This window comes from Pristis pectinata, chromosome 30 (assembly GCF_009764475.1).
Source record: "Pristis pectinata isolate sPriPec2 chromosome 30, sPriPec2.1.pri, whole genome shotgun sequence".
NCBI lineage: Eukaryota > Metazoa > Chordata > Chondrichthyes > Rhinopristiformes > Pristidae > Pristis > Pristis pectinata.
The window spans coordinates 20,677,038-20,700,860 of NC_067434.1; the positions used below are offsets into that span (position 1 = coordinate 20,677,038).

At 38.8% G+C, this 23,823-nt stretch overlaps 1 protein-coding gene across 8 annotated transcripts in view; it reads right to left on the reverse strand.

The window, feature by feature from the left end:
* The window catches only part of dlg5a (discs, large homolog 5a (Drosophila)), a 169,134-nt gene that overhangs the window by 23,125 nt on the left and 122,186 nt on the right, over window positions 1-23,823 (reverse strand). For 3 of the 8 annotated variants that reach the window (XM_052041465.1, XM_052041463.1, XM_052041460.1), the window contains 12 exons: window positions 19,676-20,683; window positions 17,740-17,920; window positions 16,208-16,361; window positions 15,667-15,780; window positions 14,538-14,668; window positions 14,360-14,461; window positions 10,892-11,048; window positions 8,966-9,043; window positions 7,000-7,162; window positions 4,174-4,313; window positions 2,697-2,861; window positions 374-557 (listed from right to left, as the gene is read on the reverse strand). In XM_052041465.1, the coding sequence (XP_051897425.1) occupies window positions 374-557; window positions 2,697-2,861; window positions 4,174-4,313; window positions 7,000-7,162; window positions 8,966-9,043; window positions 10,892-11,048; window positions 14,360-14,461; window positions 14,538-14,668; window positions 15,667-15,780; window positions 16,208-16,361; window positions 17,740-17,920; window positions 19,676-20,683 (2,577 nt within the window). The remainder of the gene's footprint in view (window positions 1-373; window positions 558-2,696; window positions 2,862-4,173; window positions 4,314-6,999; window positions 7,163-8,965; window positions 9,044-10,891; window positions 11,049-14,359; window positions 14,462-14,537; window positions 14,669-15,666; window positions 15,781-16,207; window positions 16,362-17,739; window positions 17,921-19,675; window positions 20,684-23,823) is intronic. The other 5 variants (XM_052041467.1, XM_052041466.1, XM_052041464.1 and 2 more) reach the window with 3 other exon arrangements.

Here is a 23,823-nt window from a genome sequence, read left to right on the forward strand (position 1 = left end):
TTACAGTAAGGGCTGCAATCAGAGTTCTTCTGACATCTTAGCTGACTACGTGAATGTATAAATAAGCCACAAAGACCAGAAGATCAGAACTTGAGTCTGTGCCTAGTTATGCGATACGAACTGGGGTAGATATAGGCCTTCTTTGGTGAAACAGTCTCATCCCTATATCTGTCAGTGACTCATCAGCAGAGGTCTGAAGACTGGATCACTCCTTGTGAAACCTGTTAAAATTTCACTTTAAACTTGTTTGTGAACTCCGTGCACAAATCTTAATTGCTGCAATTTTCCGAACATTATGGGCAATTAAAAAATTGAAGTTCACAGAATGTGAGCGCATCATTGATAAGGAGTACCGCTGGAATATTGATGTTACCTCCAGTAACTTATCTCCAGGTACCAGTCCATCAGGGCCTTTAGCTGGACTGTCATCTTCTACCTTTGCCACAAACACTCCATACAAATTCCCTCCACAAATTTGGATCCCCAGTTCCATCTGTGTCTTCTTCAGGAATAGAAATCTTGGCTCAAAAGTTTGATTGGTTGAATCAATAGACTTCCTGTTGAATTAAAAATAAGAAACATACCCATCTGTAGGTGAATCTTGATAAATACACAAGCATTTAACAAGGGGTTTATCAGATCATGGTGTTAATTTAAAATTGGTTATATCCTTTACCCATTCTTCAATTTGCATTCTTATTGGAGTCTTTAAGTTACTTTAAGAAAAGATTTTGGCCCAGTGATTCTCCTGTGAATTATTTACTTTCTCCTTGTAAATTTTCCTTCTCTCCTTCTCACTCTATGATAATGGCTCCTTACAGTATGCTTTAAAGACAGCATGCCTCAATAGTGGTCACTTTCATTGATTTTCCCTTCCTTTATTCAGGAGCATATGGCCTAATTGTACAGGAAAACTCTAATAATCCAGCATGCTTGGGACTTTGGCAGAGTTGGAATAGCAGATTTTTCAGATGTTATTCCGATTTGCACTCCAACACATTTTTAAATTCATATGTTACATGGCATTCTAATAAATTTTCCACTGAACCTGACAAGTATAAAGAGAGTCATAAGAGACTGCAGATGCTGGAATCTGGAGCAACACACCAGATACTGGAGGAACGCAGTGGTTCAGGCAGCATCAAATGGAGGAAAGTGGACAGTCGACGTTTCGGGTCTTCATCTGGACTATATAAAGGGAGCGTGGCAAACAGGACCCTGATAAGTTAAAAGTGAGCTTGAGCTAAAGGTGAGGCTGCAAACGTCACTGGGTGAGACAGATGCCGAAACATCAGGATTTCCGAAGTGTCAGGTAGCAGATTATTGAAGTTTTACTGTACTTTCTTACTGCTGCCACAGCTATGAACTCAGCATAGAAATGGTATCAAACCTGGGCCATCCCTGATGTGTGGATCTGCTCCTTGCTGGCAAAAAATTACCAAGCCATTGTGTCTGTGTAATAACAAATAAATCAACTTTTCTGGAAAGATTTTCCTTCCTTACTGATTTTTTTTTAATTTTTAGCCCTAAAGAATGTGCCCCATGGCTGTGCACAGAGGCAGTCTGGGACCAATAGTGCCGGTTACCTGGTCAAAAGGCAGTCCTTTGTGTGGGAATGGAAGCAAGATTCAGTCAGACAGGGTCAGTACTGACAAGCCTAGTTCAGCAATTATCCAACACTTACTTGTTACAAACATTCAAATATCTTGTGAGAGATCAGCTATATCAAGACTTGTGTTCCAGAGCAACATTATTGACCAGGGAATGTCTCCTGAATATTGAAACAGCTTTACCTATTTTCATCTTGAGGTTGCCTGAGTGAATCTAGGGACTTCTAATCACAGCAGAAAAATCTATGACAATGTATAGGGTAATCTTGACAAATTACAAATTCTTAACTGTAAAAACAAATCCAGATTTAAGTCCTTGACACCAAGGCACTTACTAAACATAATGTAACATTATTCATTGTATTTTGGGCAGCAGAAAATATTCACAATTCAATGCTGGATAAAATTATGGCAAGTAGGGCAGGCACGGTAGTGTAGTGGTTAGCGTAATGCTTTACAGCGTCAGCGACCCGGGTTCAAATCCAGCCACTGTCTGTAAGGGGTTTGTATGTTCTCCCAGTGTCTGTGCGGGTTTCCTCTGGGTGCTCTGGTTTCCTCCCATATTCCAAGGACGTATAGGTTAGGAAGTTGTGGGCATGCTACGTTGGTGCCGGAAGCATGGCAACACTTGCGGGCTGCCCCCCAAATCACTACGCAAAAAGACGTATTTCACTGTGTGTTTCGGTGTACATGTGACTAATAAAGATATCTTATCAATATTTTGAAAATTAATTCACATAAATAGGAACAGTTTTAAAGACATTGTTTATTTTGCTTCCACTATGTTAGAGGGATATGGGCTGAATTCAGGAAATTGGGACTAGCTGGGTGGGCACCATGGTTGGCATGGACTGGTTGGGCCAAAGGGCCCATATCCATGTTGTATTGCTCTATGACTCTATAAATGGAGTCATTCTATTCAAAGTTGCAGAACTGTTCTGTAGAAAATGTGGGTGGTCCATACAATGAGGCAGTGAGCAAATTACGTGGGAACTCAAAAACTCCACTTTTTGTATAGAATTAAAGATTTCTTCATTGTTACCACCTCACTGTACAGCCTGTGAAGAGGCTGTGTTTACAACTGACCTAATAGAGTTTCGTGGACTAGTCGTTGGGGTAGTTTGCTTCGACGGGGGTGTTATCGTCCCTTCATCCTGTTCACTCACAGCATCGATTATCGAGTGATTGTCAGGCGTTGTTGCTCCACTGTCGTGGGGAGTTGAATGATTACTTATCGGATCCAATCGAGAACTAGCAACACAGATCATACAATTAGGAAACGCATTACATACAGTTATTAAAAACCAGAAGAGCATTCAGAACAGCAAACTTATAAAGCTAGCTTGTGTTATCAATCAGATTTAATATGTCCAACATATTCTAATTGACGGATCAACAGCATGGCTGCAATGAAATGCAATCTTTGATAATTTGCCAACACTGATACACCTCATGGAAAAATTGGCAACTCTTTCCTTTGCTATTTAATATCAAAGGTTCAATATCAACTTGCAAACAAGAGAATCAGTCGAACGATACCAATTAATCTTTTAACTTTTAGAGATAAAATCAATATTCAATACTTCCTTAGATCCAAATATTTCTGACTAATTTTTGATAAAAATACCCTATTTTTTACTTATTCATAAGTGTAGGAGAGTCTAAAACTAGGGGCCATAGGTTTAAGGTGAGAGGGGAAAGATTTAAAGGGAGATCTAAGGGGCAAAATTTTTCCACACAGCAAGCTGCCAGAGAGATGGTAGAGGCATGTACAATTACAATGTTTATAAAACATTTGGATAGGTACATGGATAGGAAAGGTTTAGAGGAATATGACCTCAACACAGGCAAATGGGATTAGTTTAGAGAGGCGTGGACATTGGGTAGAAGGGCCTGCTTCCATGCTGTATAACTCTATGAATCTATGTAGCTGCTGGCAAAGCTGGTATTCATTGTTCGTATCTGATTGGTCCCGGCCATTTCAGAGGGCAGCTAATTGTCAACCACATTGGTGAACCTGGAACTGCCTGTAAAATTCAATCCGCCTGGATAAGAAAGGCAGATTTCCTTCTCTGAAGGACATCAGTGACCTAGATAGCTTTTTTTAAATTACTATTCAGTAGTTTTATGGTCACTGTAATTGATACTAATTATGATTCCAGATTTAGGGAAATTAAACTAATTTCAACTCACGCTTCTGAATTAGTTCAGGCCTCCGGTACCAGTCCAGTAATTGAGCCACAATGCGTCTGTACACAATATGTAAAACTGACGGATGTTAATAAATGTAAACAAACACATTTTACTGCAAATTTAAAGATGAGCCTAATTTCATTCAAAACTTTCATGGGTTAAAAGGGACTAAAGCTGTATGAAAAGGATTAATTTCCTAATGAAGGAAAACTTACCCTGCTGCTTTGGTCCTGTTAATAGCTCACAGGGACCAAAGTACTTATTTAGTCATGAAATGTTTAACTTATCAAGTTCAATTATTAGGAGTAACGTACCGAACTGATAAAAGAAATCAGTGTACATGTTCTAATTTGTACTTCTGCAGTCTCACCTGGAGCGTGAGTGGTTACCCAGCTGATACATGTGGGGGTTATATTGTGCCAAGATGGTGATAGTTTCGCATGGCTCTGTCTGTCCAATAATTAATCGAGCCTGTTGCTCAGTGGCATTCCTCAAATTAATACCGTTGTACTGTGAAAAGATATTAAGATATCACATTTACCTGTATATTGACAAACAAAAATGATTGCTTTTATAATTATTCTAATTGTTACGGACTCAGTGAAAGTCCCTTTAAGATAGAGAGTGTGTGTGTATGTGTGTGTGGGGCGTGCTTACGTCAATAGAAGATAAAGGACGTAATGACGTTGTTGAAGAAGGTCAGAAGAAGAAGAAGAAGGAGAGAGAGAGAGAAGGGAGAGAGACACCAGCCTGCTTGTTTTCTCTATCGATGGATGAGAAACAATAACTGTGTTTGCCACTGAAATCCATGTATGGAAGTTGGAAGTAATCCGGTGGAGTTCACTTTGTTGCTGACCTGTAGAAGGAAACAGGTATTTGTATGTGGACGACCACGGTTCGGATGCTTTTCGGGGTGAGGAAGTCACTACCGAGTAAACACTGAAGTGTCGTTTGGGTTCCATCGTGGAACATTTGGATTTCGTATGTACTCTCTCTATGTTTTTCTACATCTACATCTTATCTTCAGACAACGGTGGTTGTTGAAGAAGCCCTTGCTCATGTTTCACCTTATGGCTTGCGGAACTGAACTTTAAGAACCATTCCGGAACTGGGAGTTTTGGACTTTGTCACACACACACACACACACACGAAGAGTTTAGTTTTGGGGTTAACGTTCGAGGTTTAACATTTTTGAATTCTAACATACTAACATTTTTGCTTTTATTTTACGTATTATCATAAGTAGTGATTAATAAAATAGTTTTTAACACTGAATCATGCTCAGTGTGTTTCTTTTGTTGCTGGTTTGTGACATAATGTGGGAGTGGGGGAAGAGAGAGAAAGTGGGGGCAAGAGAAGAAAGCAGACACAAGGAAGCACGTAAAAGCAGAAGAAAGTGAGAGAAAATATCTTTGAGCAACTTTCATGAATTCAGGGTTCATAAAGCATTTTCCTGGCAATTAATTATCTTTTTATCTGAATCATGCTCCAAATCACAAACAATAAGGCTTAAAGTGATCCAGGAATCTATTTCTGTTGCTTTGTCAAAAATACTGAATATTGACCACAAACTCATTACATAATAACGTAGAAGCATTTATGTCCACCGTAACAGGAGATCTGTTCTCAGTCTCATTTTTTCTGTCATTAAAGCATAATTTCGACATTGCTTCCATTACTTACTCAAACTTTGCTGGGAACCATGATCTCTACATTCGGACTCAGAGGTTACAGTATTACATTGAGCCAAACTGGCACATTATTAGTATGAACACTGTGACAGCAGAATATATTTGGAAGATCAATTCTGGTAATTACTTCAGATCCTTGGCCATGAAGCTGTCAATGTCAGTTACACAGTGACTGTGTGACTGGAAGTATTAGAAGCAGCAAGTGCAACACACCTAGATTGCAGAATCTGACCAAGCTTTTTCCTGAAGCTGGGGGAAACTTTGAGGTTTAGAAAACAAAAGAATTGTACTGTAACTTAACAATCTCAACAATCACCAATCACATTTGGCATAGTAGTGCGGCTGCCTCATTACTCCAGTGATCTGGTTCAGTCTTGACTTTGGATGCTGTCTATGTGGAGTTTGTACATTCTCCCTGTGATTGTGTGGGTTTCCACTGGGTGCTCTGGTTTCCTCTCATTTCCCAAAGATATGCAAGTTGGTAGATTAATTAGCAACTTAAATAGCTTGTAGAATCAATGGGAATGTAGAGAAACTGGTTGCAGAAAAAACTGGGGTGGGAATTAGGACTGCTGTGTGAGCTGACATGGACCATGGGCTGAATGGCCTCCCTCTATGTTAGGAAATATGGTAATACATTAACTTCTTATCCCATTTACAATGAGCACCAAACCACAGTGTTTGACAATTAGTTTTTAAGCTTTAAAATAGCCGTTTGCAACCTGCAAATCAATCAGCGTATTGCTGCGGCCCTTGGGATAGCAGATACAAAACATTTTAGAAAAGGGAGACAGGTACTTAATTGCACGAGTCTAGCACACGTATCGTATCAAGAGCTGCAAGTACGGCCAATCGTGGCAAAAATATTGAGAGCCATTGCTTTTGAGGAATGCTGGTTGTTTTCGGAGACTGATCAAAAAGGACTCATTTGTCCCAAACACCTGGATGTGACAAGGGTTTTTCTGCACAGTAACTCAGTAAAATAACAAAGGAAAATAATACAATCCCATGCGTTGGTAAAGTTGAACCTGAAATATATGTGGACAAAGCACTTGTGGAAATGTGTGGATCTGAAGAGGTTATTTATAAATTCCAACTGGAATTAGAAGGCAATCAAATAATTTTGACTGCCTTCTTAGAGACCTTCATCTCAAGAAATACTGCAAAGCATGATTTTATGAATATAAAGAAGAGGTAAAGTGTAATGTCTAAATGAAGATCTCCTCTTTCAAAATCCCATAGTGAGTGGGTGATCTGGCCAGATGAAATTAAGGATTCTACATGGCAGCAAGAGTTTGCCTCAATCCCACATGCTGAGACGAGCCCAGTGAACAAAAGAGTAAGACACCTCTACCCAAAGTAATGCAAGCTGACCAAGATGGATTCAGTTGGATGCTAAATGTTCTGATTATACCCACTGTAAAATTTGAAGAAACATCAACTTATGCAAGAGATTTTTCCTTATTAACATTAGCTAACTACAAGAATTAGTCGTTCACATTTACCTCAAGTAATTGGTCACCGTATTCAAGTCCTGCTTGATGAGCGATGCTTCCACCAATTACCTTTGAAACAAAAATTCCTCCATTTTCTCCACTTACAATGGAGATTCCAAGGGGCTCAGCTCCTTTTTGTACTGTCACATGACGTGGTTCATGCAGGTAGGGCCTTTAAAATAAAATGATTTTATAAATGGTACAGTTGTTAAGATTCTGAGGATTTGATTCTAAATCAAGGCAAAAGAAATCCTGCACAGATTTTGTTTTTAAACTGAGCAAATTCAACAGGTACTAAAAATTTTGGATTTAATCTGTCCTAGATGGACACTCATGCATGCACTGCAAATAGGGCACAGAAGGGCAAGTGACCAACAGTTCTGTCACAGTGAGTGCACTGGACCCAAGTGGAAACTTGTACTGTCTAGGGTTCATCCACTTGTCAGCAGTATCAAACACTCTATAAAGAAATGTCAGCGAGTTGTATTCTGCCTCCAAAATTCATTCTACTGAAACAAATGGATCACTGCAACCAATGATCTGTGTAGTATATTTAGCAACACCAAATAGAAATTATTTTTTAGGCATAAAACATTTTCAGTGAGATCAATCTTAAATTTTATTAAGCACACATGCACATACAACATTACTAATGCAATAATGCATAGTCCCTGGAATATATTTTGTACTTGGTCAGGTTTCTTACAATTTGAGCACAAGACAAAGTGAATAGAATATATACTGCACAGCAGTAGCAGTCATTGTTGAAGGAAGTCACAGAGCTAAGATTGTCTTGTGGTGGTGTTATCTATCCTGACAGCAGCCAAAAAGGTAAAAAATATACAAGAAGAAATTTGAATTGCACCGGTTTCCAGTGCAATGATTTTTATCTGAGATTAATACATCCAAACCAACATTGCTGTATTCAAACTATGTCTGTGCCCCATAAAATATTAAAAAATAACTGAATGACAAGGGCAGCTGGAATTTCTTGCACATAAAATAATGTCTTATTCGACAATAAAGATCAGGAAGATTTTAACACTGCATGACTCCATTCCTTAAACAAATTTTGTAACACTGGTTCAAATTGAGTTGTAAGAAGTACATTGTGTGACAAAAATCTCAATCATCCAATCATGTAATTAACTTTAACAGGATACAAAGCTGCAGGGCTCTTTAAATGTTGTGCAGTGGCACAAGGGCACTGACCCAAAAGGTTCTTTCTCCACAGCCTCTGCCTAACTGGCTAAGCATTGCAAACATCCTACAGCATTTTGCTTTTGCACTAATATTGCTTTCTTAAATTCCTTTCTGGCAATCAGTATCTGTGCTAACCAATATGATGCAAATTATCAATGGTGACATCCTAGTGTTGCAAAATTAGGGAAAGAAATTTAGGACAAAATACAAGCATTTTGCTGTTAATTTCATTCTTCAATGGGATTGCCATTTCCATAAACATGTTAACAGTCTCCTGTAATAACAACTTCATATCTCACACATTCCTATCCTGACAACTTTTCCAAATATAAATACAAATAACATACACAGAGGTGTTTTCTTGGCTATCACTAAATTGTCCTTCTGCACAATATATGGCTATTCACTGCTTGAATTACGGGACAAACCTCAATCCTTTCTACAATTAGTAGTGAAATACTTAAGATTTTTGATGAAATGAAATGAATAAAAGTCATGTTATGTCAAATGTCATTGCACCACTTGCCATAACATGCCTTTTATTCATTACTTTTATTCATTTTTCAGTCACTGAAATTATTAATTAGCTGCTGTCAGGCAGACCAGGGCAACTCAAACAATTATCAACCTTGAAGGGATTAAAGCTGCCATGCAAGAGCTCCCAGATAAAAAAAAATGCAAATAATTAACAAATGAGAAATTACACATAAGAAAGGAAATGGAAAACTACAAACAGGAAAGCAGAAAGCAAGCTAATTTGTAACAGGCCAACCTCAGACTCCGTAGTGATGAAAATCGAGGCCTAGGAGTGAGAGGAATTCTCAGAAAGGACCTATTACGGAAAAGGTATCTAAAGAGGGTCAGAATTAAAGAAAAATAGTCGAAGAGAAAGTTACCAAGAAGTTTGAAAATGTGCTGCTTTAAGAGTACAAAACAGTGATAAAACTCCAAGTTTTTCCTAAATTAAAAACTGTTCAATAAATCAGCTGGTATCAACACAATTGTGAATTTAAGATTTGAGACCTGCTATTTGATCTTGTTTTGAGTAATAAAATTAACTCAAAGTTTAAGTACAATGGCTATCTCTAATAATTCTGCTTTACAGAATCACAACTTATATTGACAATATTACCATAGAATTGAAGCATTAATACAAAAATTTATTTAAACAAAACAAAAGATAAAGATATTTGCAACAGAATGTTTATAATTAGTCTGGTTTCATTTAGAGCAGTGCCATTTAAAATTTGGATTATTTGAATTATTGACATATTACAACTATTCCTGTGCATTCTATAACCATTCTACAAAATAAAATCATATTTATGGATCAATTCCTGCAATCTAGAAATATTGATAAAGTTCCAGGTATTTTGTTAGCTTGGATTAATGCATTTCCATGTGAAGTAACAATCCTAATGTTAACAATGTGGTCTGCTTTTTGGTAGTTCACAAAACTTGTAAGTACTTTGACCTGAGTCACAAGAGATTCTGCAGATGCTGGAATCTGGAGCAACACACATAAATGCTGGAGGAACTCAGCAGGTCAGGCAGCATCTATGGAGGGAAATAAACAGTTGACGTTTCAGGTCGAGACCCTTCATCAGGACTGGGTCACAGGTTTAAGGTGAGAGGAAGGAGTTTTAAAGGGGATCTGAGGGGTAAGTTTTTATTTTATACAGAAAGTGGTTGATATCTGGAACCTGCTGCCAGAGGAGATGGTAGAAGCATTGTTTAAGAAGCATTCAGACAAACACTTAAATAGGCAAGGCATATGGTCCTAATGAGGGCAAATGGGATTTTAGTTTAGATAGACAAAAGCTCAGCATGAAGTTCGTGGGCCAAAGGGCCCATTTCTGTGCTGTATGACTCTATCACTCTTATAACCAAAGTGACAGACCATTGTTGCTCTCTTCACTGCTACAATGATTGACTGAAAACGGACTGTTCAAGCTCTTTGTGTGAAGGAATCTGACAATACATAGACACAGTTGCAATTTGGTCTAAATTATATAATTTAAAGCAGATTTTCACTAATAGAGAAAATTATACAAATTATTCAAAGATTTAAATTTAAAAAGCATTTTAATTGTGTTTGCATCAGAATACTTGCTTTGACTTCATAACTCTACTTGCTAATCACTACATTTGGTTCAAATTTATGCATTTAAAACCAGTAGCTTCCCACAGCTTGGATAAATTCAGTATCAAAATGGAGAAAAGACATTCACAAGTCAGATTAAAAGGAAATTTTGCACTTTTCAAACACACCTTGTTATTTCTCAGAAGTGTTATTTTGTCAGCTTTTGGTCAGGCACAGTATTTAATGACATCTACCTTTGACTGAATATTATTTTTAAATGAAAAAGGTTGTGGAGTTTGATCTTCCCAAAAGCATCACGGCAAGCTCAAAGGTGAAACATTAAAAATGTGATGTAAACTATGGTTTAATTCAAATTAGTTATGTTTCCACTTTTAAATGTTAATATCTAAATTCCCTTAAGTGTTGAATGAACAGGACATGGCAATACTAATAACAACCCATTTATCTTAATGGAGTACTATCAGAAAGTTAGGCCCCAATCTCTAGTCACGCACAACCTTGTCTTGTCAGTACTCTTGTGTATTTCAGTGAGCACTAACCAATTATAAATAATACAACTAAAAACTATAAACAATTATGACATGTTGTTCATACCTGTCTTTCCTGTATTCTCCTGTTGACACAGGACTGATGGAGATCTTAGTTAGAGAAGAAATTGAACTCTGTGACTGGCTGCTGCCAAATGAAGATGTCTCTAGGTTCATTGGTGATTGTGGAGGTGTAATCAAACTGGGACTGCTTCGCTCGGAACCTGATTGCAAACATATCAATATGGAAAAGGGCAATTCAAAAAACTTGCTTTTAAAACTAATGTGCTTTGTAGTATTTCCTTTGAGGAATATTCGATTTCATCTGAAACACTTCAAGTACCAACTCGCTTAAATATCTATGAGAATATTTACTCAGTGCCTTCAACATATCGGTTCTGTTGAATATTTGAAAACTTTTATCAGCACCTTTGCTGTTGGTCAGTTAGCTAGCCAAGACTGCCACTGCTCAAGGGAGCACACAGCCAATGGCTATGAATCTTGATACCCACTCTGTCAAATTTTACAGCACTCCTGCCAAGAAGCCCACACAACAAAGGTTGTTTCAGCATGCCAATAGTCCTTGTCGTTGTGGTCTCTGCATAATCATTCCTTTCTGAGGTTCGTACAGGAGAAATGCTAGGGTGAATATAGTCTCCTGCTGAGGGTTCTCTCCCTCCTTCTTACTCTCCCTTCCTGGAGACTGTCCTACTTTGCATGCCCTCTGCTCATTCTCCCAGTCATACAGTATTTCAAAGAGAATAACTACCATTGCAACCAAATGGCTTGTGCAGAAGTCTTTAGATCATGACAAAGTCTGTCAGCATCTGCCACAATTTACTTCATAGATGTCAGAATCTAGAAAGTATTAAACAGCTGTTCAATGGCAGCAAAAGCCAATTGAAATCACTGCCTAACCTGCAACCTGCAGGTTGATGATCCCTTGACATAGCATCTGTGTGGGGAAAGGTCCTTCAGCTATGCAAAGTTAATAGTCATTAGCTGGAATATTGAGCTCCAAAATGACTACACTGGTGTCAGATTGAAATTGTGCTTGATAATGTTAAGATCTTCCTACTCTGGATACTTCCAGTGGACATCAGCTGCACATTCTGATCAAGGTGTGCCTGCCTGAACACACAGTGCAAATGAATGTATGCATATTCCACTTTAAAATGTCAGGTGCTATAAAGCCATATTTTGTACCTGCCAATACTATATTGCATGCTATACAACAAGAATAAAGTCAGTCAACTTTATACAAATATCATCGAGTCCCCATTAGGTACCAGATCTATAAATATTGGGACACTTTTCCTTTCTTTAAAAGTGGTTTTCACTCCCCCGAAGGGACAGGATTTTCAACTGCAAGTGTTCCACGGCTTGCACATCTGCTCTTATCCTGTTGTCCCACTCAGAACAAGGCTCCCCTTGTTCTCATCTTCCATCCTAATAAGTTCTATAATCAATAGATCATCCTCACTACATTCTGCTGCCTTCAATGTGATACCACCGCAAGATACACCATCCTCTCATCTTAACTTTCAGCATTTCAAAGGCACTGCTCCTTCCACAACCCTTTCATCTCCATAAGTACCCACTCCACTTCTTGTAGTCTCTTCCCACATAACGTCAGGAAATGCAACACCTGTTCCTTTTCTTCTTTCCTTCACTCCATCCACGCTGCCAAAGATGCCTCCCAAGTGAAGGAGCAATTCTAAGTTATTACATGTATTCGGTGCTAATAATGTGGTCTTCTCTGCAATGGAGAAACCACATACAGATTGACTGACCTCCTTCATCTCCGTTCAGTCCTCAAGGGTGACTACCACTGACAATCTGCAAAGGTGACAGCTGCCCATCACTTTAATCTGCATCCTATGTCTATTCGGATCTATCTACCTTTGGCCCTTAACAGTGGTCCAATGAAGCCCAACATAAATTCAAGGATCAGCTAGTTGTGATGAGAGATTATCTACTGGTAACATAACTGTGTTGCTCTCCCCACAGATACTGTCTGACTTGCTGAGCATTTCCAGCATTCCAAGATTTCAGATTTGCAGCATCTGAAGTCTTTTGTTTCTGATGGTTCCAGCAGTGTTTCTTTTCTCCCCCCTTCTCTTTTCCTGTTATCACTCACTTCTTTTTGACAGACCACAGGTGATTCACAAGCTTTCACCATCGTCTCTATCAGCACCATTGCTAGTGTCATTCACTCTCTCTCGGTCTCCATCCTCTCAGAGATCACCTTTCTCCTGCTTCCCTCCGCCTTTCCTACTATTTAAAATATGTTTGATTTCCAACTTTTATCAGAGGAAAAAGTCCTCCTGAAACATTAACCAGTTTCCTATCGTGGGTGTTCCTTAACATGATGAGTTTTCCAGCATTTTCTGTTTTTTGTTAAACTTCCAGTATCTGCAGGCTTTTGCTTTTCCAAATTTTCGCAGTGTTTAGCCGTCCAAATACACCTCAACAATACCAGTCTACATAATTGTGGGCAGATCTTTCATTGTAAAGAGTTCTTACCTTTCGCAAGGTCAGACTGTTTGTCATAAATGCACATTTTAAATAGTGAACTCTTTGCTGAGTCAATAGGCAAGGTTTCAAGTATGCTAACAGCCAAATAGTTATCATAGCAACACAATAGTATATGTAAAAGAAAGGGCAAGTGCCTCTTTGCATTAAATGGGAAACCAAAATGATTGTCAAATACTGGCAAAATTATTCTAATCCTTTTACAGACTGGGACTTCCAAACAGTTAGAGCTTGCAGAGTTAAAATGATATGATTTAAAGGAATATGATTTCCAAATTTACTTACTCAACATACAAGTGCAGCACTCTGCTGCCAGAAGGCAAATTTATTCATCAATGAAGGGCCTGACCAGTGCTTTGGCTCAGTTATCACACCCATGACCCAAATCAAGCAAGTAAAAAAATGAGTAATCAAAATATATTCTCAAGGATAATAGAGCTTAGTTTTTACAGTTGACAATAACAGCACAGCAGGAAGACTACAAATACCCAGATTAGACTACCCACAATAGCTCTATTTGTTCTGCAATATGCAAGGAAAAGCTATCTCCTACTTCTGGGACACATACAAACAAAACTATTAAAATCAATCAACTGGAATTTCGCTGATAGATTCTAAACTGAAATTCATCTCCGAGGTTGCTGCAAGAATATGAGCAAGATGTCAATTGTCTATGGTATGATGATTAAAGCAACATCAACGCAGTTACAAGAGCTTACACATTTCAAGAATTGCTTATATACGACTGGAATGTGATTAAAAGAGCAAATTTGCCAATAAACTCAAAGTGGATCATTATAAATATCCATTGCCATAAATCTTCCCACTACAACCCCCTCAGCTGATGATGTTTACTTCATACCCAAGATGTTTGTGCCTTACAGATGCATCTTATTCCTAAGTGGCTCCTTTCTGTGCCTCGGGAAATGAAGGGAAAAATAAGGGAAGAATAACAAACAGATAATTTGTAATCCTTAAAGGGAATATTGCAAAATATTACCTCTGTCAGAGCCTGTTGTCAATCGAGGATACCTTGTGTTTGAAGGGATTCGAATCCGTCCACTTTTACTGGGAGCAAAGGCCAGGCTGCTTGATGACCCAGCTGAAAACAAACAAAAGGTTCAGTAAAGGAACCAGACAGATCAAAAATAAGATCAAAAATGTGAATGAAGAATTACCAATACGCGCACTGGCTGGCAGAGATTGTGTTCCATGTGGTGTTGTACTTCTGGAAGACTTGGACAAATCACTCGAATGTTTGTGGTCTGGGCCAGTCAAATCCAGGCTGTGATGTGCATGATGCTGTGGACTAAACAAAACATTTCAGTCCAGCACACTTAATTTTTTTTATATATGAAGTAAAATTGTACATTAAAATAGAACTTGAAAAAAAATTTAAAAATGTTTAACATTAGATCAATTTAAAGCTCTATTTAGCGTTGAGACAAAACCCACTCATTATTTCATTTCTCCACTCAATTTCATAGGTCTTATTTCCTAACTTTTAGAACAAGGTGCTGCTTTGAATTTCACTGACACACACATCGCATCCATAAAAGAAAAAGAGTCCTTGAAACCATTCTCAATATTTCACTGACCAGATAACCTTCCTTCTTGGCCTCCATCCGAACTCATCCTGCAAATAACTGTTTCCCTTTCAAGTACTGCCCCTTTCCTTTTCAAAGCTACCGTTATCCGTGTCTTCAAAAACTACTTTCAGGCCCTGCCATCTCCATATCTTCTTTGTTCAAAGACTGAAATAAAGCCCCAAAGTACAATGATGACTACAATTTTAAGATACTCAAGGTGCTAGATGCTAGAATCTGGAGCAATACACACAAAATGCTGGGGGAGCTCAGCAGGTCAGGCAGTATCTATTGTGTGAGTCTGGGGGAAACGACATTTTGTTCCTCCATGTGTTTTAAAGTATATAGGTGAATGACAATAAAGTATAACTTGAACTTGAGGGAAATAGACAGTCAACGTTTCGGGTCGAGACCCTTCGTCAGGACTTCAGTCCTGACGAAGGGCCTCGACCCGAAACATTGACTGTTTATTTCCCTCCATAGATGCTGCCTCACCTGCTGAGTTCCTCAAGCATTTTGTGTGTATCAAAGATACTTAATTGGCTTTTTGTCACTGCAGAATCATAAAAAGCTCCACATAGCAGAAGCATCACTTTCAGTGCTTGGTTACTACAGTATCAATTTGAAGCAGCTCCATAATATACATATTGTATTTGAAGTTGTCAATGCAGGGTACAGGTGCTTTATAACAATAATTTTTTGTTTAAGGATGTAATCTCACCTAAAACCATCAAAGGTATGCACGGATTCTGGAAAGCAAATCGCACTCTGAGGTCTGTGCCGGGCCCTTGGAGAACCATTATAGCTTTCGGTTGGTGAATGGCTCCTTGTGCTACTTTAAACAGGATGAAAACAAATCTTAAGCAATTGAAGGATGCCTTCTGACCTAATGAACAATACTGAAATCAGGACTTTCATATCAAGGACAGAAAGCTATATTTTGATTTTGATGTTTTCATAGTTGCAAATGTTCAGAAAAAAACTGTGTAATAAACTTAACATGCTCAGAACATAATGATTAATATTTCTCTTTCCAGCCAATTATATCAAATCAACGTAAACACAAATGATTATTTGGTTTAACATTGTTACATGCAACGGCCTAGTAACAGTTCTCTAGGCATATGCGATACTCGGTGCTGCAAGTAGATTATGCAAACATTTTATTCATCTGTATTTTTATAAATTACTGAAGACCACTAGATGGCTCAGCAGGAGAAAGGAATGTGGACTGCTAACCAAGTCTGTTGGTTGATTAATACCTATGTTGTGGATGTGGATAGCACATTTGACTCGCCATGGAGGGATAGTTGGCACTGTGGACCATGCGGCTGCGAACAGTGAAGAAAGGAACATTTGGATTTCGCAGAACTGCTGTCACTGCTGGACAAGGCACAAAGCTCCTCTGTGCACTGCCTGCATTTAAAAGATATAAAATAAATTTAAATGGTCTCATCAACTAAACACCTTCATTCATATGTCCTTAAATGAAATGTATCTGAGGAAGGGAACGAGGCTCAGAAAAAATACCAGCTTCTTCATCTGCTATTTGTGTTCAATATGACTCCTGTATAGAGGGCACTAAAAATACTAAAGCAAAATCCTGTCAACCAAAGCACAAAATGCTGGTAATATTCAGGGAAAGCATCATTTGTGGAGAGAGAAACAAGAGTTACAGTTTCAGGTTGATGACTTTCTAATTGTTTCTCTCTCCATAGTTGTTACCTGATGAGTATTTCTAACACTGTTTTAATTTAGTGGAAAATTCATAGTTAACCACCTGCCAGTGGAAACAATTACTCATTAAAATCCTTCTTAATTTTGAATATTTCCAATATCAATTTCTCTGCTCTAAGGAGAACAATTACAGCTACTCTAGCCTCTACATCAGATGTTCTTTTTCTTCAGTTGCATTCCAGCATTTCCTTGCATAAATGCCACCAAGTTTGTGATTCTCCCTTAGAAGAGACGTCTCGAACTTGCTGGCACATTTGCTAGCTTATTCATGACTGCGCACTGAGGTTGCGCTCCCCATGGACCTCCGCGGTAGAGCACAAAGTTGCAGCAATTCCCCAACACTTTTGCAAGGAATCTATCAGACAACTTACTCCACATTCAATCAGGGCATTTCCATTCACTTGAGTGGAGAGGAACTGCTACAAAGGACCAAGTAAGTTTATTTAATTTTTAAAATTATTTTTTTAAAGCAATATGATTGTTTTGTTTTAATTTAAACATGTCTAATTTGTTTTGTAATTGCTTAAGTTAAGAGGTTTTTTCGAATGTTTGAACACTCAGAAGTTGTTGTTTAAGCCAAAGGACAGGACCTAGCCAATTGTCAATGAATCTTACTTGACATCTTTGCAGGCAGTGCTAGTTCCTACAACCTCCTTCCTCCTAACCACATGATGGGATTTATTTCTGGAAGGCCCTGTCAAAACACATGGCTTCACAATGGAGGATAGGATGGATGCCCAGCTTTGAGCAGCAAGTTATCTTCAGGAAATCAGCACTGGGTTAATACCAACATTTTTCCATAGGTCAGAGGAGAATATGGAAGCTCACAACGACTGCAAAATCTCAGTCAATACTTCAGCTGAGACCTAACCAATGACTCACACAGCTTCTTTGCTTTTGTACTCTGCCTCAGTCCAAAAAGTGAGACTACATTTTTCTAATAATGCTTCAAGAAAGAAATGGATCAGATCAATGCTTCAAAATGCTAAAAGGAAATCATCACAAGCATGTTTCTTAATAAAGCACTTAGTATTTCAAAACTTATTTGTGAACTAACCTGATGTTGGACAATTATAGGTTGTTGATGCATAGCCACCACTTTGCCTCTGTGAGCGTTTTGGTGTGTAACGGTGCCATTCCTGTGGCTCCAAAGATAAACGTTCTTCACTTGTATTGTATCTGGGAACCGAGGAGCAAGATGCATGACTCTCATAGTGCGAATGAGGATCAACGTTTTCCTGTGAATATAAACAATGTCCTCAATCATCAGTTGTCAACAGTCACTCATGAAAAGATAAAAGCAATTCCAGATTCTTTTCTGAACTTGCCTTCCCATACCCCTTAAGTGCCTTGTAATCACTTTTTCTGTATAGCACTTAGTATGTCAGAGTTCCACATCACTTATCTTGCTAAAAAAGGAACCCACTTGTGTCTACAACCATGCAAGAAGAGTTGATGTTAATTATGTTTAGAATTGCCTTCTATTTCCCCCCAAGTCCCTTAAGTTTCCAAAGCAGCAACGCTTGGTATAATTGAAATCAATTGCATCTATCCACATCATTTCCATTATATCTTCCTAATATCCTTCTCAGTTCTCAGTTTTAAAATGCAATATTTTAGAGAATTGCCTACCTTTCTTTAGTAATGTAACTTCTGCAATAAACCATACCAGCTGCAGCAGAACTTGTAAGCCTTCCTTCTGGTAATACTGACCCCATATACAGTATAGAATGCACAACAATAGAATCCTAACCCTGCTGAACTGGATCTAAGCAAATTATCAGCACCTTAACGAAAGGTTTCTATTTTGCATCATGGTCAATAAATGGGTATGTATGTAGGTGTTCTCATCTTAAATCCGCTAAAATTTCAAAACTGTCTAGGTAATAAAACATTTTAATGATTATAAAAATACACACTTCTATCCCCTGAAAGTCCCACCTATGCTGGCTATCTTAGTTCTAACCAATGGTATTCTCATACTTCATTTTACACTGTTAACGATCCTTTTAGTAATTTCAAAAGTTTGAAAAGCAACACAAAACTCAACGTCCTCAGAGATTCCCACATTTATACTTTTCAAAGGAAGCAAATGACTTACTTATGGCAATGTCACTAGGACATTCAGTCTGTTCACACACTTCAACCTTGTAGAATCTACAGTACAATCATTAACAGATCTGTGCAGGAATTAGCAAGCCAAAAACCCACAATGAGGAAGTCTATTTGCTTTTCCACTGATCACAAGTTTTCAATCCATATGAAGTTACGTTTTTACATCTACCAATTGGTTAGGTAAACAATATCCTTGTTAATTCTCACCTCGTGACATTAGAATAAATCAAATCAACCAGTCCAATTTGAAGGACAAAGGGGAACTATCAAAATACCATTTATTGTTTGCTAATTTCTTCACACACATGAAGCTCTTCAGCCTTCTGTAGATTCTCTTAAGGCAACTGACAATGGTCTTATCAGAGGTACACTGGACATGGTCACTACAGGGAGGATTGATATCAACCAATCAGACTTGAGGGTAGAATGCAGCCCCCACCTGGTCAAGAAGGAGTCACTATATTTTAATTGTAGAGGAGTCTAATTCAACAAATAGATGGACCTTACCATTAACTCAGCCGATGAATGTTAACTATCTACATAAGATTTGAAGTCTCATGTAGAGTGACTGTCCTCTGTACATTTTTTTTTCGAAAAGGTTTGTCAGTCATTCCTGTTACTTTTTGCTGGATCTTGATAATCAGGCTTCTCTCAAAAGTCAAGGGTTCAACATTTACAATGTTGAAATGCGTGGAAATGCTACTTCCACGACACACCATCCTTTTCCAAATGTTCCCCTCACCAGTAAAATTTAGTTTGTAATTGACTGAAGTGACAATCGGCTGGTTCAAATCTGTAACTGCTTCCATGTTTATAAGGTCAACACTATCATAATGATTTGAAAATAATCATTGAAATTCATGTCATTTCCAAATTACCTGAGGGGACAGTCCAGAAATAGTCAAAGGAGCAAGTTTGCTTGGTCTTAAAGCAGGAGCAGATTTTGGTCGACGTCTGTTCACAGGTTCTACCTCCTCAACTCGCTGATTACCTTCTTCTTCGGAGGAAATCCTTGAAGGTATTAAAGCGCTCCCTTCTAAGAATGGTGTTGGCTGATAATGGCCAGCATTTCTATCATGAGCTTCTTGTGTGTTGTCCTGCTTTACTCCAAGGGCAACAGGTGATTGAGGCCCGGCAGGACTTGATGGAGGTGACCCACTAGTTGCTGCAGTATCTGAAGCAGAGCTAGTTTGCTGTTTATGTTTAAATTTAAATGAATCACTCCTCTTAGGAGGTGTGGGAGGTGTTGAGCCAGATTCACTCTTTGAGGACTGTGAAGAATGTGATTGCTTTTGTGTTGGGGAGAGATAATCCATTTTTGGAGGAGTCTGTGGCCTTTTGAAAGTATCTGGATCGAAGACAGGCTTCCTCTGTTTTGGCATTTTGAATATGGAGAGTTTCCCAGGTTCAGGTGAAACGTCCACCATTGTTTTTGGCCAGGTGCCACCATTATGTTTAGGACTGTGCCCCTTTTCAGCATCAGTATCTACCACCACACAATCTGCAACTGCTGGGTCAAAGGTGAAACACCTTTTCTCGTGCTCCGCAATCCCATAGATCTCCGAGCTGAGAGGACCAACTTTAAGTTCTGAATAGTTGCAGCAAGTGTGTTCAGCTGTCCTGTATGTATTAGGCTGCAAAGAACGGCTGGAAAATTGTTTGCTTTCACAATAAGAGCCATCTTTGTGATCTCTGTCATTTTTGTCGTCAAGTATGTTCGAATCTGTAATGAAAATGTCTGTCTGTGTTGAGCTATTGTGTTTCAAGTTTCGAGTGTTGGGAACCTGTACCTCCGACTCCTGAACCCTACAGTTACCAGATTTCTCAGACTCCTTTAGTGTTTCAAGTATATTCTGCCCACTCCATGATGAACTCTGAGGAACCACCTTTAAAAGAGGGACAAAATATTAGTACTTAATTTTAATAATGCACAATGTTCACAACCAAGACCCATTTTTAATATCATATGTGACAATATTATTTCTGAAGTTGAGGATGTACATGCAATAAAACTAAAAATTATGCTTAACAAAATATTTCTGTATTTCAGCAAAGATAAACCTACCTTCAGAAAATCTATAGAATATTTTGCTATGAAATCAAGTTCTCCCAAATTTAAACAACATACTTGTACATGTAAAACATTATTGTTTAGTCAGGGTGAAATTATCTACTTTTTCCAAATTTTTGGTATGAACTCCAATTGCAGCTCCCCTGCCGCCACCCTCAGCACCCCCAAAAAACCCACAACCACTGATGGTCGGTATATTGGTGTTTACATAATTTCGCCTGCTATAACTGGTGTAGAACATTCTATAATAAGGTAAAGGATTATATACAAGCTGGAAAAGCTGTATGAGCAGCACCTCTTCTTTATTCATTTCTATGCAAAGACGAAGACATTAAATGCAAGATAAAGAATTGTTCTGAAGGAATAGATATTTCGAATACTACAAGTTCCACTCTTCAGACATTTGGCATCTAGTATTGATTTGCAATATTTCCCCAAGGAAGTTTGAAAGCTTTGCTTGCCATGGATTTTAAAACTGTAATCACAGAGAATTGAGGTAATCGCACTTTAAAAGGCTCCACCCAAAGAACTAAATAGCTGGGACTGCCCAAAATAGCCATTGAACCTAATACACAGTAAATGGTACTTTTGCAGTTGACTTGCAGCAATTCAAAATGGTCATTGATTACTGTGTAAACAGCTGCATGCCATAGCGTAGGCAGAAAAAGTCACGGGGGAGCAACTCAATGAAGCTGCAATGCTTTCACTTCCAATGTGAACTGACAGAATTACAATGCCTCTTCCAATATTGTTTTTTGATGAAAAACTCAACAATGGACATTATTAAACTTTTATGTAATCATTCTGTGCTTATGGATGGGTACAAACACATCAACTACCATGAACATTATGTTGTCATCGTCAACTCATTGACTGGAACTTAGGAGAGAATGGGCCTTGTGTTTTATGTCCACAAAACATAGGTCTGCTATCAACCTGCCCTGCTGTCCAATAAATGACCACGATGAGAGTCTAGAAAACACAGAACAATTTCCATACCCTGGGAGCCACCTCTCAACAAAGGTAGAGAACAATGATGAAATCACTATCACCTTCAAAATGTCAGTGTGGACGTTGGCCATTTAAGGAAAAGGATGTTTGAAGATCAATACACAAAACTCATTGTCTACCAAGCAGCAGTGATCCATGACGTCTGAAAGCATGAGATATTGACTATGTACAGCAGGCACTTCATAAGTATTGGAGATACATCACCACTGTCTCCACAATATCCTCCAATTCCGTTGACAGGATCCCAGTCAAAATCGCTAGCATGTAGGAACTAATTACACTCAGCCAGTTCCGAAGGGCAGGCCACATCGATAGCATATACAACCAGACTTCCAAAACACACATGCTATCCTGAATTTTGTCACAGCAAGAGAATACCAGGTGAACAGAGGCTTTAAAAGATGAGCATCCTCACCAGCTCCTGAGAAACCCTGGCCCATGACAGCTCAAACTAGAAGAGGAGAACTTGGGACAGCACCAACCTCCAATCCATTTGGTGGGAGCATGAGACATTGACCACCAACAGCAGGTACTTCAAAAGCTTTGGAGATAAGCTCTATAGGAGCACACAGAGGACCAACATAAACAGTATATTCCACCACCACCACCCCCACTCCATCAAACCTCCTGCCCAACAATGGCCTCATCAGCCATCTTGGGACCACAGAACTGGATGGAAGTAAATCATCCGAAATCCAAAGGGACTGCTGAAGATGATATTATGTTATGCAACTTTCTCTTCAATATATTATAACGGATCGTCTTCCAAGGATGGTTTTGTCATTTTTCAGAGTTTCCACATTAAAAGAGTATAGCCTAGCTTTAGCCTCCAGGGAAGTAAGGTTATGAGAAGATATGTATTGTCCCCTCTTGCATTTACATGAAGCTACAGGACCATCCTCTTGTCTCTTTGGGTGCTTGCTTCTGTGGATCCTTTCGGTCCACTTCCTATCGCCTTAACAAAGGCTGGTAGCTTTAAGGACATGGGCACACAGAGTGGGATCTTGGATGGAGTGGCCAGTCACACAGCACTTATTCACAATGAAGACTGTGGCTACAGGCAGTTGACCTCACTCTGGGAGAGCGAAAGCAATCAACAGCTGAAGACTGGAGAAGACAAGGGCAGTAGTGAGCAGAAGGGCAGTGGAATCAAGACAGAAAAGGCTGAAGAACAAGGATGAGTAAAAGGGAAGGGAGCAATAGAGGTAGGAAAATGAAGGAGGCAGATTAGAGGAAGGAGGGACATAAGTAGGGAATCTATGCTGGGGTGTCAGAAGGACAGAAGGATCAAGCTATGGAGGGATCGGCTGCCAAGGAAGAGGATGTGTGTAAGATCATGTATGTGCACGTGTGGCCACACTTGTCTATGTATGCATGCCCATCTTTATCTATGCTTAGAGAGTGAGTGCAAGTATGATAGACCACAAGCACGAAGGAGCACGTGTGCTAATTTTGTGCAGTGGAGCCTGGACTCCAATCATCTTAGTCAGTAAACCAAGAGCTTGCTGTTCAGTCTCTGTGGTAGCTGGTATGCAGAGGACAACCACGCACAGAGATTTTCTGCCCCTCAGAACTGAAGTGAAAGGAAGTTATTCTCAGTCTTTAAGAGTAGCCTAACAAGAAGTATGTTGAACTAATTTGAGCCAAAACAATAATTGTGTGGGGTACATTCAAAGAACAAAGATGATCTTACAAGACAAGCAAAACAATCTTGCATGGTTGTACCACTCCTGCAAATCCAACTTGTTTAAGCAGAGATCGAAGAGCTAAGTTACAATTAGAAAAAGGAGACTTCTGTAGAATAATACCAGCTGATGAAAATTCACAAAAATGTACATGCTGGAAATAAAAACCATAAATGCCAGAAAAACTCAGCAGTTCAGCCCTCGGTGGAAAGAGCAGAGTTAACGTTTCAGGTTGGACACACTTTGTCAGAAATGGGAA